Source organism: Pristiophorus japonicus, chromosome 26 (genome assembly GCF_044704955.1).
Source record: "Pristiophorus japonicus isolate sPriJap1 chromosome 26, sPriJap1.hap1, whole genome shotgun sequence".
Lineage (NCBI taxonomy): Eukaryota > Metazoa > Chordata > Chondrichthyes > Pristiophoridae > Pristiophorus > Pristiophorus japonicus.
In genome coordinates, this window is record NC_092002.1 from 4,372,697 (window position 1) to 4,384,711 (window position 12,015).

A 12,015-nucleotide genomic window follows, 5' to 3' on the forward strand; every position below is an offset into this window, starting at 1 on the left:
TGTGATCATGACCAGATCATCTGTTTTTTAGTGATGTTTGATTATTGGCCCCAGGATACTGGGGATAACTCCCCCTGCTCTTCTTCAAAATAATGCTGTGGGATCTTTTATGTCCACCTGAGAGGGCAGATGGGGCCTCGGATTAACGTCTCATTCGAAAGACGACACCTCTGACAGTGCAGCGCTCCCTCAGCATTACCCCTCCGACAGTGCGGCGCTCCCTCAATACTGCCCCTCCGACAGTGCGCCGCTCCCTCGGCACTGCCCCTCCGACAGTGCGGTGCTCACTCAGTACTGCCCCTCCGACAGTGCGGCGCTCCCTCAGCATTGCCCCTCCGACAGTGCGGCACTCCCTCAGTACTGCCCCTCCGACAGTGCGGCGCTCCCTCAGCACTACCCCTCCGACAGTGCGGCGCTCCCTCAGCACTGCCCCTCCGACAGTGCGGCGCTCCCTCAGCACTGCCCCTCCGACAGTGCGGCGCTCCCTCGGCACTGCCCCTCCGACAGTGCGGCGCTCCCTCGGCACTGCCCCTCCGACAGTGCGGCGCTCCCTCGGCACTGCCCCTCCGACAGTGCGGCGCTCCCTCGGCACTGCCCCTCCGACAGTGCGGCGTTCCCTCAGCACCGCCCCTCCGACAGTGCAGCACTCCCTCGGCACTGCCCCTCCGACAGTGCGGCGTTCCCTCAGCACTGCCCCTCCGACAGTGCGGCACTGCCCCTCTGGAGGCCGTGCCTTCTGTTGCCTGGGCCCCGAGCTCTGGAACTCCCTCCCTAAACCTCTATACCTCTCTTTCCTCCTTTAAGACGTTCCTTAAAACCTGCCTCTTTGACCAAGCTTTTAGTCACCTGCCCTAATTTCTACTTATGCGGTTCGGTGTCGAATTTTAATCTCATAATACTCCTGTGAAACGCCTTGGGACGTTTCACTACATTAAAGGCGCTATATAAATACAAATTGTTATAAACCCTGTGTCGCTAATCGGTGTACTTGATGCGTGGCAATGTACGCACGAAAGGGCTAGAAATTCTAATTGAATGCTGCTTTTGAGAGCTCATGCAATAGAATGGTTCTAAGGATGAGGGATTACATTTACATGGAGGGACTGGAGAAGCTGAGGTTGTTCTCGGAGCAGAGCAGGCTAAGAGGAGATTTGATCGAGGTGTTTAAAATCATGACCGTTTTAGACAGAGTAAATAAGGAGAATCTGTTTCCAATGGCAAGGCTCTGGGGAAAGAACGGGGGGAGTGTGAGATTAACGGGAGTGCTCTTCGAAAGGGCCGGCGTATTCGATGGGCCGAATGGCTGCGTCCTGTGCTGTACAATTCTCTGATTCTACAATGAGTGCATTTACACAGCAGCATTCTCATGGAAGTCTCTCTGAACTCTGAAATGACCAGTCTGTTTAATTGTTGTCTGAACTGAACTACCGAGTGAGATATCTGTCTGCAAATCGCTCACTCCTTTCGTGTGGGGCGAGCACCGTTCAGCTTCCATTCCTTTCTTGTCTGCAGTTGGTGTTGTTTGGCAGCCCATGTCTGCCATCTCATGCAGTCGGTGTGCAATGAAAAAAAAACCCCGTTGAAGGATTAACTATTGTGCAATGATGAGTATCTGACATGTATTGTCTGCGTAATCCGTACATGGAGAAACGACAACACACATTAATCTTTTGTTGTTATTGCTGAAATGACCTTGGGCGGATTCTTCATCCCTGGTTACCAGGCAGAGTGGCCAACGTTATCTCAGCCCGGGTGCCAATGGGAAGGCTCCACAGTGGGTCTTTGTACCCATGCACTGGTGAGGAGGGACATTGGCACAGGGCTCGTAATCGAGTCACGCCGCGTCGGAAGGGACAAAGGCGGTGACCAAGCACACCAGCTCCAACGCGTTCTGCTGCAAGGTTGTCTCGTCAGGGTGAGGCCAAAAGCAAAATGCTGCCGACGCTGGAGTCTGAAATAGAAACCGAGAATGCAGGAAATACCCAGCGGGTCAGGCAGCATCTGTGGAGAGAGAAACAGAGTTAACGTTTCGGGCAGATGACAGGGTCTGACGAAGGATCATCGACCCGAAACATTAACTCTGTTTCTCTACCGCAGTCACTGCCGGAGCCGCTGAGATTTCCAGCATTTTCTGGGATCAAACTTGGCATCATCCTCACCATTCCTCGTTCTCCATACCACCCCCTCCCCCACCCACAACCCCTCCCTCGCCCCTCCCCCACCCACAACCCCTCCCCCACCCACAACCCCTCCCCATCCCCTCGCCCCTCCCCCACCCACAACCCATCCCCTCGCCCCTCCCCCACCCCCAACCCATCCCCTCGCCCCTCCCCCACCCACAACCCCTCCCCTCGCCCCTCCCCCACCCACAACCCCTCCCCATCCCCTCGCCCCTCCCCCACCCACAACCCATCCCCTCGCCCCTCCCCCACCCACAACCCATCCCCTCGCCCCTCCCCCACCCACAACCCATCCCCTCGCCCCTCCCCATCCCCTCCCGCACCCACAACCCCTCCCCATTCTCTCGCCCCTCCCGCACCCGCAACCCCTCCCCATCCCCTCGCCCCTCCCTCACCCACAACCCCTCCCCATCCCCTCGCCCCTCCCCCACCCACAACCCCTCCCTCGCCCCTCCCCCACCCACAACCCCTCCCTCGCCCCTCCCCCACCCACAACCCCTCCCTCGCCCCTCCCCCACCCACAACCCCTCCCTCGCCCCTCCCCCACCCACAACCCCTCCCTCGCCCCTCCCCCACCCACAACCCCACCCTCGCCCATCCCCCACTCTCAACCCTTCCCTCCCCCACCCACAACCCCTCCCCATCCCCTCGCCCCTCCCGCACCCACAACCCCTCCCCATCCCCTCGCCCCTCCCCCACCCACAACCCCTCACTCCACCCACAACCCATCCCCTCGCCCCTCCCCCACCCACAACCCATCCCCTCGCCCCTCCCCCACCCACAACCTCACCCCTCACTCCACACCCTCACCCCTCCCCCACCCACAACCCCTCACTCCACCCCCCTCGCCCCTCCCACACCCACAACCCCTCCCTCTCCCCGCCCGCATCCCCTCCCCCCCGACATCCCTTCCCCTCACACCCGCTCGCCTCCCCACTCGCCACTCTGAAACTGCTGAGAAATGGCCATCAGAGGGCAGCACTGACCAGGGGGCTACATCCTAATGTGAAGGATATGTATGCCTTGAACAGTCGCGATGTGGGTAAATACAGGAAGCGTGTTACTGCCATTCCTCACCCATTCTCTCCACAACAATCACTCCATGCCTTATTTTCTCTCTTCGGCTGGTTATAAAGAAATGTCCCGAAGCGCTTTAAAGCCAATGAAGTACTTTTGGAGTGTAGTTACTGTTGTAATGTGGGAAACGCGGCAGCCAATTTGCGCACAGCAAGCTCCCACACACAGCAATGTCATAATGATCGGATAATCTGATTTTGGTTGAGGGATGAATATTGGCCCCAGGACACCGGGGAGAACTCCCCTGCTCTGCTTCAAAATAGTGGCCGTGGGATCTTTTACGTCCACCTGAGAAAGCAGACGGGGCCTCGGTTTAACGTCTCATCCGAAAGACATCCCCTCCGACAGTGTGGCACTCCGTCAGTACTGCCCCTCTGACAGTGCGGCGCTCCCTCAGTACTGCCCCTCTGACAGTGCGGCGCTCCCTCAGTACTGCCCCTCCGACAGTGCGGCGCTCCCTCAGTACTGCCCCTCCGACAGTGCAGCGCTCCCTCAGTACTGCCCCTCCGACAGTGCAGCGCTCCCTCAGTACTGCACTGGGAGTGGCAGCCTAGATTATGGGCTCAAAGTCTCTGGAGTGGGACTTGAACCCACAACCACTTTGAGGCAAGATTGCTGCCCACTGAGCCACAACTGGCACCCTATTTCCTGCTGGAGTATAATTGCACAGGTACTGGCAGACCACTGGCACCGCACTAAAGTGGTTATCCTTCATTCCTTAACATCCACGCACATGCCCTTTCCAGCAAGGCTCACCACAGAGCAATCATTATCCATGAAGTGACTGATATTTTTTTTCTCTCCCTCGGCTGAGATAAACAAGCAATGCTTGAGATAGACATTGATCCCGGGAGCTGCTAGTCTGTATGACTAAACCATGCTGTACACTTAGTTACTAAATGATTCCCCTCTCCAAAACCACTACCCTACAAGATCATAATTACTTCGCTGACAACCTTAATTAAGACATTGGACATTAATGACTGTTGGGGTTGAGAAGGCTATAATTTCATGTTTGAGCCTCTCACTATAATTGGTCAACAAAGCATGGCTCTCAGTCTAGTTATGGTTACCAGTTAGACTTGGCCCTTAACTCTCAAATGTGGTGGCACTCAGTCGCTTTGTGCTTGAAGTGAACTCTTTGCTCCATTGTCTCCAGTAACTTGATTACTCCCATAGAGTGGAGAAGATGGACTGCCCAGATAAAGTGCAGCGAGAGACCCAGCTGTCTGGAGCCATGCCAGTGGGAGACTGTCACTTTTCTCCTGCTGTTTATGCTGCCTTATCAACCAGCAGACCAAGAATCGGCAACAGTGCGAGCATCTCCTACACACGTAGTGTGCACTCGGGAGTGTTGGCGATCATTTGTAACGTCAACAGTCAAACAAATATTTGAAGAGGAAGTAACTGTGTTGTGTGCGTTACCGAAAGGCTGTTCTGGATCACACAAGCAACGGGAAGTTTCGGTCTCACGTGCTGGGAGCTTGTTAACTGGCCAACCCAGAGGCTGGATTTGAGTAGAACTACGGAGAATGGGAGTCCTTTCACATGTGGGAGCTGTGCTGGGATCCAACCCAACCTGCTGCGATGTGTTTCCCGGCGGATGGGCCAGCTGCATTTCCCCCGCCCGCCATTTTCGTATGTTCGCAAGTTCTTGTATCACTAGATTTTTGGATATTAAGGGACTCGAGGGATATGGGGACAGTGCAGGCAAGTGGAGTTGAGGTCGAAGATCAGCCGTGATCTTATTGAATGGTGGAGCTGGGTCAAGGGGCCGAACGGCCTCCTCCTGCTCCCCCAGGCTAAATAAATCTGGATAGTCTCGGCTACCTTCCAAATGGATGCAAATTCACGGGGCGGAACATAAAAAATAGAAACAGGAGTCGGCCATTCGGCCCACTTTCCTGCACTGTCCCCATATCCCTTGATTCCCTTAATATCCAAAAATCTATCGGTATAAGAACTTGCGGACATACGAAAATGGCGGGCAGGGAAAGAGCAGCTGGTTCACCGAGCCTGGCCCACATCACAATGGCGGGACCATCATTGATATACACTTCTTCCCTCCGACCTTCTCGACCTTTACCTCACCTCGTAGCCATGTCATCTCCTGCAAGAGGCAGAACAAATGAGGGTCCATAAGGGAGAAATACTCCGTGAAATTCCTCTCCGACCATCTCATGCGGTCGGTGCATGCGATCACACGGACCCAGTGTTGGCTATAAAGACAATGACCACCTGTACGAATCAATCTCGACCCCGGTCAGGAACCGATCCAGCTCCCCCTCGAAGGCATAAAGTCGGCACCCACCCACACCAGTCGGCAACGTGTTCCAGGGAGGTTGGGGTTCAGCGCAGTCACACTATACAATCTCACTCCACTTTATCATAGAATCATAGAAAGTTACAGCACGGAAGGAGGCCATTCGGCCCATCGTGTCCGCGCCGGCCGACCAAGAGCTACTCGGCCTAATCCCACTTTCCAGCTCTGGGTCCGTAGCCCTGTAGGTTACGGCACTCCAAGTGCACATCCAAGTACTTTTTAAATGTGGTGAGGGTTTCTGCCTCTACCACCCTTTCAGACAGTGAGTTCCAGACCCCCACCACCCTCGGAGTGAAAACATTTCCCCTCAAATCCCCTCTAAACTTTATGCTGTGTTCCTAACGACAGAATAGCCAGTGACTGCATTTTTAAAAATTCGTTCCTGGGATGTGGGCATCGCTGGCAAGGCCGGCATTTATTGCCCATCCCGAATTGCCCCTTGAGAAGGTGGTGGTGAGCCGCCTTCTTGAACCGCTGCAGTCCGTGTGGTGAAGGTGCTCCCACAGTGCTGTTAGGGAGGGAGTTCCAGGATTGTGACCCAGCGACGATGAAGGAACGGCCGATATATTTCCAAGTCGGGATGGTGTGTGACTGGGAGGGGAACGTGGAGGTGGTGGTGTTCCCCTGCGCCTGCTGCCCTTGTCCTTCTAGGGGGTAGAGGTCGCGGGTTTGGGAGGTGCTGCCACAGAAGCCTTGGTGAGTTGCTGCAGTGCGTCTTGTAGATGGTACACACTTTAACGTCCATCTCTCAGGTGGATGTAAAAGATCCCATGGCACTATTTCGAAGAAGAGCAAGGGGAATTATCTCCGGTGTCCTGAGGCCAATATTTATCCCTCAAACAACATAGCAAAAACATTATCTGGTCATTATCACATTGCTGTGTGTGGGAGCTTGCTGTGCACAAACTGGCTGCCGCGTTTCCCACATTACAACAGTGACTGCACTCCAAAAGTACTTCATTGGCTGAAAAGCGCTTTGAGACATCCGGTGGTCGTGAAAGGCGCTATAGAAATGCAAATCTTTCATTATGGAATGGTTTTTTAGGGTGAATCTCTTGCCTGTTTCATGTTGAACACAATACAGTTCGTGACCGATGCAGAAGGAGGCTATTCGGCCCATCGAGCCTGTGCCAACTCTGAAAGAGTGATCCAATTAGTCCCACTCGCCCCTGACCCTTTCCCCACTGCCCTGCACATTTTTCCTTTTCAATTCCTGTTTAAAAGTCACTATTAAATCTGCTCCCACCGCCCTTTCAGGCAGCGCGTTCCCGATCACAACAACTCGCTGCGTATAAACATTCTCCTCATCTCCCCCTCTGGATAATTTTGCCAATGACCTTAAATGTGGCCGTGATAATGATTCCCTTTGAAGAAATGATGGGTCGTGTCTCGTTGCCTTCAATGTTCCTGTTATTTTCTCCGGCAGTTCTGTTGAAGTTCCGAACGGATAAGGCCCGCGATCCCATGCCCGAGAGCTACGGCGACGATTCCGATCTTCTGCTGCAGCTGAGGAATGAGGTGTTGGATTCTTTGGGAGTGAAGACCGACCTGGTGACCGACGAGTTTATCAGGTAAACCTGCATGGCTCTTTGTTCATGCCAGCGATGCAAAGTACACGTGAATCTTCTCCGCAGGCAGCCCCTCGGAGTCGCGGATGACTTGCTTCCACACGAACACGAGTTCTCAGGTGATTGATACCTGACGTTCCAGTTCCCGAAGTTCACTTTAAAGGGTGGAAGATGCCTGTGCGTGAATTGTTTTAAGATAGGGTGGCCGTTGCACACCAGCCACCACACGGGCTTGACAGAGCGAGGTCTCGGTCCAGGGGCAAAGGGATCCAAGACGATTGGAGACCAGGCTCTGCTGTATCACGAGAAGACCTCACCGACCTCATGCAGGAGAAATTTCGTGGCTTCCCCTTCTCTTTCCTGGGATGGGGGGAATGTCCTACAAGGAGAGATTGAGTAGACTGGGCCGATATTCTCTTCAGAAGAACGAGAAGCAACCTCATTGAAACAAAAAACATTCTTACAGGGCTTGACAAGGGGACATGCAACCCCCCCCCCTCCCCACCCCACCCCGAACATTGGACGAGGATATAACAGGAGGTGACAGAGCCCCCTCCCACTCTCTCTCTCTCTGTCTGTCCTGGGGAGGGGGCGGCGGGGCGTCACAGAGGATGTTTCCCCCCGGGCTGGGGAGTCTAGAACCAGGGGTCACAGTCTCAGGATAAGGGGTCAGCCATTTAGGACTGAGATGAGGAGGAATTTCTTCACTCAGAAGGAGGTGAATCTTTGGAATTCTCTGCCCCAGAGGGCTGGGGAGGCTCAGTCTTCGAGTATATTCAAGGCTGAGATCGATAGTTTTTTGGATATTAAGGGAATCGAGGGATATGGGGATTGGGCGGGAAAGTGGAGTTGAGGTCGAAGATTAGCCGTGATCTCATTGAATGGTGGAGCACACTCGAGGGGCCGAATGGCCTCCTCCTGCTCCTAATTCTTATGTTCCCTTCTGGAGGCACTGGTTCTGACTGTTGGAAGCGCACTCACTGCTTCCGGTACCTCCTGAAATGACCTCCCCTTCACGTACGGACCCAGACAATGGTGTCCGCACTGTGTGACCACGCGGGAGGCAGAAATCAGCCCGTACCCTGACCCCATGCTCGCATGTACGTAGACCGCCCGGTTGTGGGAATCACCGGATGTGGTGAGCGAGGAGCTCTGTCATCTCATCCCCCACACTCCCCTGCTCTCTTCCCCCAGCCCAGGACATTCTTTTCCTGTCCCCCATTGCCTCCCACCCGTCCCCCGTAAACTTCGGAACGGCGCGTACAGACTTTGATGTAAACAAATCGGTTTCCCTGCTGGGGGGAGGAGCGATTAGCAGAAAGGATTACTTGGTGTGCGCAGTGTGCGCTGATAGTCTTGACAGATGGTAAGATAAGACCAAGTAGGAAACCATTTGTACCATGAAAGGCAGGTATCTGTTTAATATCGCTGGCGGTTCGGCATGCCTCCTTCCTCTCACTGACTCATCCAAGTGGCTGTGCATTAAAAAAAAATTCCATAGCTACAAGATTTTCAATCTTGCAACAGGCTGCAGGCTCTTTGTCTCTTCGTTTATTTCCATTCATAAAATAGAGGAATAGAACACGTCAGTATTTTCCTCCGTGAGAGGTTCGAAGGTCAGGTTAGACTCTGTGACCCCCCCGCCCCCCACCCGGAGACAGAGGGGGTTCTGTCACCTCCTGCTATATCCTCCTTCAATGTTCGGGGGAGTGGGGGGGTGTGCGTGTGGCCCCTTTAAGGCTGGCGTGAGACTTCACGCAGCACGTGCCGGTCCGGGGTCACGCGCACCGTGGGGAGGTTTGTCGTTCTCTCCGCCGCCGCGCTCCCTCCGAGCTTCAGCTAATCCAGTCGCAAACTTTGAAGGGGTCGCGCAGCAAATAAAATGTGTAAAGACATGCATTTCTACAGCGCCTTTCACGACCAAAGCGCTTTACAGCCAATGAAATATAGTCACTGTTGGAATGTGGCAGTTAATTTACGCACAGCAAGCTCCCACAAACAGCTATGTGATAAAGACCAGATAATCTATTTTTTGTTATGTTGATTGAGGGATATATATTGGCCCCAGGGGAGAACTCACCTGCTCTTCTTTGAAATAGTGCCATGGGATCTTTTACGTCCACTTGACAGAGCAGATGGGGCCTCGGTTTAATGTCTCATCTGAAAGGCGGCACCTCCGACAGTGCGGCGCTCCCTCAGCACTGCCCCTCCGACAGTGCGGCACTCCCTCAGTACTGCCCCTCCGACAGTGCGGCGCTCCCTCAGCACTGCCCCTCCGACAGTGCGGCACTCCCTCAGTACTGCCCCTCCGACAGTGCGGCGCTCCCTCAGTACTGCCCCTCCGACAGTGCGGCGCTCCCTCAGTACTGCCCCTCCGACAGTGCGGCACTCCCTCAGTACTGCCCCTCCGACAGTGCGGCGCTCCCTCAGTACTGCCCCTCCGACAGTGCGGCGCTCCCTCAGTACTGCCCCTCCGACAGTGCGGCGCTCCCTCAGTACTGCCCCTCCGACAGTGCGGCGCTCCCTCAGTACTGCCCCTCCGACAGTGCGGCGCTCCCTCAGTACTGCCCCTCCGACAGTGCGGCGCTCCCTCAGCACTGCCCCTCCGACAGTGCGGCGCTCCCTCAGTACTGCCCCTCCGACAGTGCGGCGCTCCCTCAGTACTGCCCCTTCGACAGTGCGGCGCTCCCTCAGTACTGCCCCTCCGACAGTGCGGCGCTCCCTCAGCACTGCCCCTCCGACAGTGCGGCGCTCCCTCAGTACTGCCCCTCCGACAGTGCGGCGCTCCCTCAGTACTGCCCCTCCGACAGTGCGGCGCTCCCTCAGTACTGCCCCTCCGACAGTGCGGCGCTCCCTCAGTACTGCCCCTCCGACAGTGCGGCGCTCCCTCAGCACTGCCCCTCCGACTGTGCAGCGCTCCCTCAGCACTGCACTGGAGAGTCAGCCTAGATTTTTTTTTTAATGCTCAAGTCCCTGGAGTGGGACTTGAACCCACGACCTTCTGACTCAGAAGCGAGGGTGCTGCCCACTGAGCCACAGCTGACGCTGAACATTGTTGTGCCGGACCCAAGCCAATTAATACTTTTCCTTTTCTCTCAATCCCTCCCTGACCATTTTCTCCTGTCATCCTGCCTCCTTTCACCTCTCCTCTCGAATTCCCTCCCTAAACCTCTCTGCCTCTCTACCTCTCTTTCCCCCTTTACCACGCTCCTTAAAACCTCCCTCTTTGACCAAGCTTTTGGTCACCTGTCCATAATTTCTCCTTATGCTGGTCGGTGTTAAATTTTTAATCTCGTAACACTCCTGTGAAGCGGCTTGGGACGTTTCACTATGTTAAAGGCGCTATATAAATGCAAGTCGTTGTTTGCACGGCCTCTGGATAAAGGCAAGTGCAGGTTCGGTAATCGCCCCGCTCCCCCTCTGCAGGGAGCAGCCAGCGGACACTTGGAGTTCGGGCTCACACATGAAGAACGATTGCTGGCTGAGGTGGTGACATCCTCGAACCCAGAGCCCACGTCCCTGGAGCGGGTGCAGAGAAAACCAGCGAGAAGAAAAATTAAATCAGCTCTTTCTTTTTTTTTTTAAATGGAACAAAATTTTGTTTCTGATGTCTGTATGAATCGAATTGTACGATTATAAACTCGGTCTTTCTTTCCCTCCCCAAGCTCCTGTTTCTCCGAGTTAGCACCTGTGTGTGCTGTTGTGGGCGGGGTGCTCAGTCAGGAAATTGTAAAGGTAAGACCGTCTGTAAAATACTCATCGCTAAATATCTCACGGGTTCAACGCGCGTGCAGCGTTCTCCTGGTGGCAGAGTTACGACGGAGCGTGGTCCACAGGCAGTGCGACTCTCAGCTCGTGTACTAATGCAACTCGGGCACAGAGGTAAACACGCGAGGAATAGAAGGATTTTGTTTTTATCCGCTGCCAGCAGGGCCAGCATTTATTGCCCATCCCTAATACCTTTGAGAGGAACCGTTGTAGCGGTCTCGCTGGGCCATTTCAGGCTCGTAGTTAATGATCAACCACATTGCTGTGGGTCTGGAGTCACATATCGGCCAGACCGGGTAAGGGCGGCAGATTTCCTTCCCTAAAGGGCATCAGTGAACCCGATGGGTTTTTATAACAACCCGGTAGTTTCAGGGTCACCATTACTGACGCTGGCTTTTCATCCCAGATTTATTTAATGAACTGAATTTAAATTCCCCAGCTGCCGTGGTGGGATTTGAACTCTCGTCTCTGGATCGTTATAGTCCAGGCCTCGGGATTAGTGGTCCTGTGACATAACCGCGACACTACCGTCCCCGGTTTGCCGGGAGGAGGCTGCAGTGCGGCATAATCGGCGGCATGAACCAGTTGGGCCGAACGGCCTGTTTCTGTGCCGTACACTCGCGAGGTGGCTCCTGTTTGCCTGGTGGCTGAAGTGTGCGGTGAAGGCTGTGAGCATGCCTGGGAGGAAGGTGTGCTGCCTATGGCACTGGATCAGCGACACGCAACTTGCCAGTTCACATTCCGCCGCGGCAAGCTGTGAAATTGAACCTGGTATTTTATGGGCTGGGAGCAGAACAAATGAGCATTAAAGCTGCAGGCTTGCTGTAAAAAGCCTGACCTGCAACTGGCTTATAATTAATGGCCAGCACATGACTCCAATCCATCCATGATGCGTTTGTATCTCGATCCCCCTATCAAGTGGCCGATTGGACTCAGAGAAAGTTACAGCACGGAAGGAGGCCATTTCGGCCCATCATGTCCGCGCCGGCCGACAAAGAGCCACCCGGCCTAAATCCCACTTTCCAGCTCTGGGTCCGTAGCCCTGTAGGTTACGGCACTCCACGTGCACATCCAAGTACTTTTTAAAAGCGGTGAAGGT

General features: G+C 54.6%; 1 protein-coding gene across 1 annotated transcript in view; it reads left to right on the forward strand.

Annotated features, from left to right (window-relative positions):
- sae1 (SUMO1 activating enzyme subunit 1) overlaps nucleotides 1–12,015 on the forward strand; it is a 151,818-nt gene that overhangs the window by 130,598 nt on the left and 9,205 nt on the right. The window contains exons 7-8 of the mRNA XM_070867669.1: nucleotides 7,007–7,151; nucleotides 10,814–10,883. Of these exons, the coding sequence (XP_070723770.1) occupies nucleotides 7,007–7,151; nucleotides 10,814–10,883 (215 nt within the window). The remainder of the gene's footprint in view (nucleotides 1–7,006; nucleotides 7,152–10,813; nucleotides 10,884–12,015) is intronic.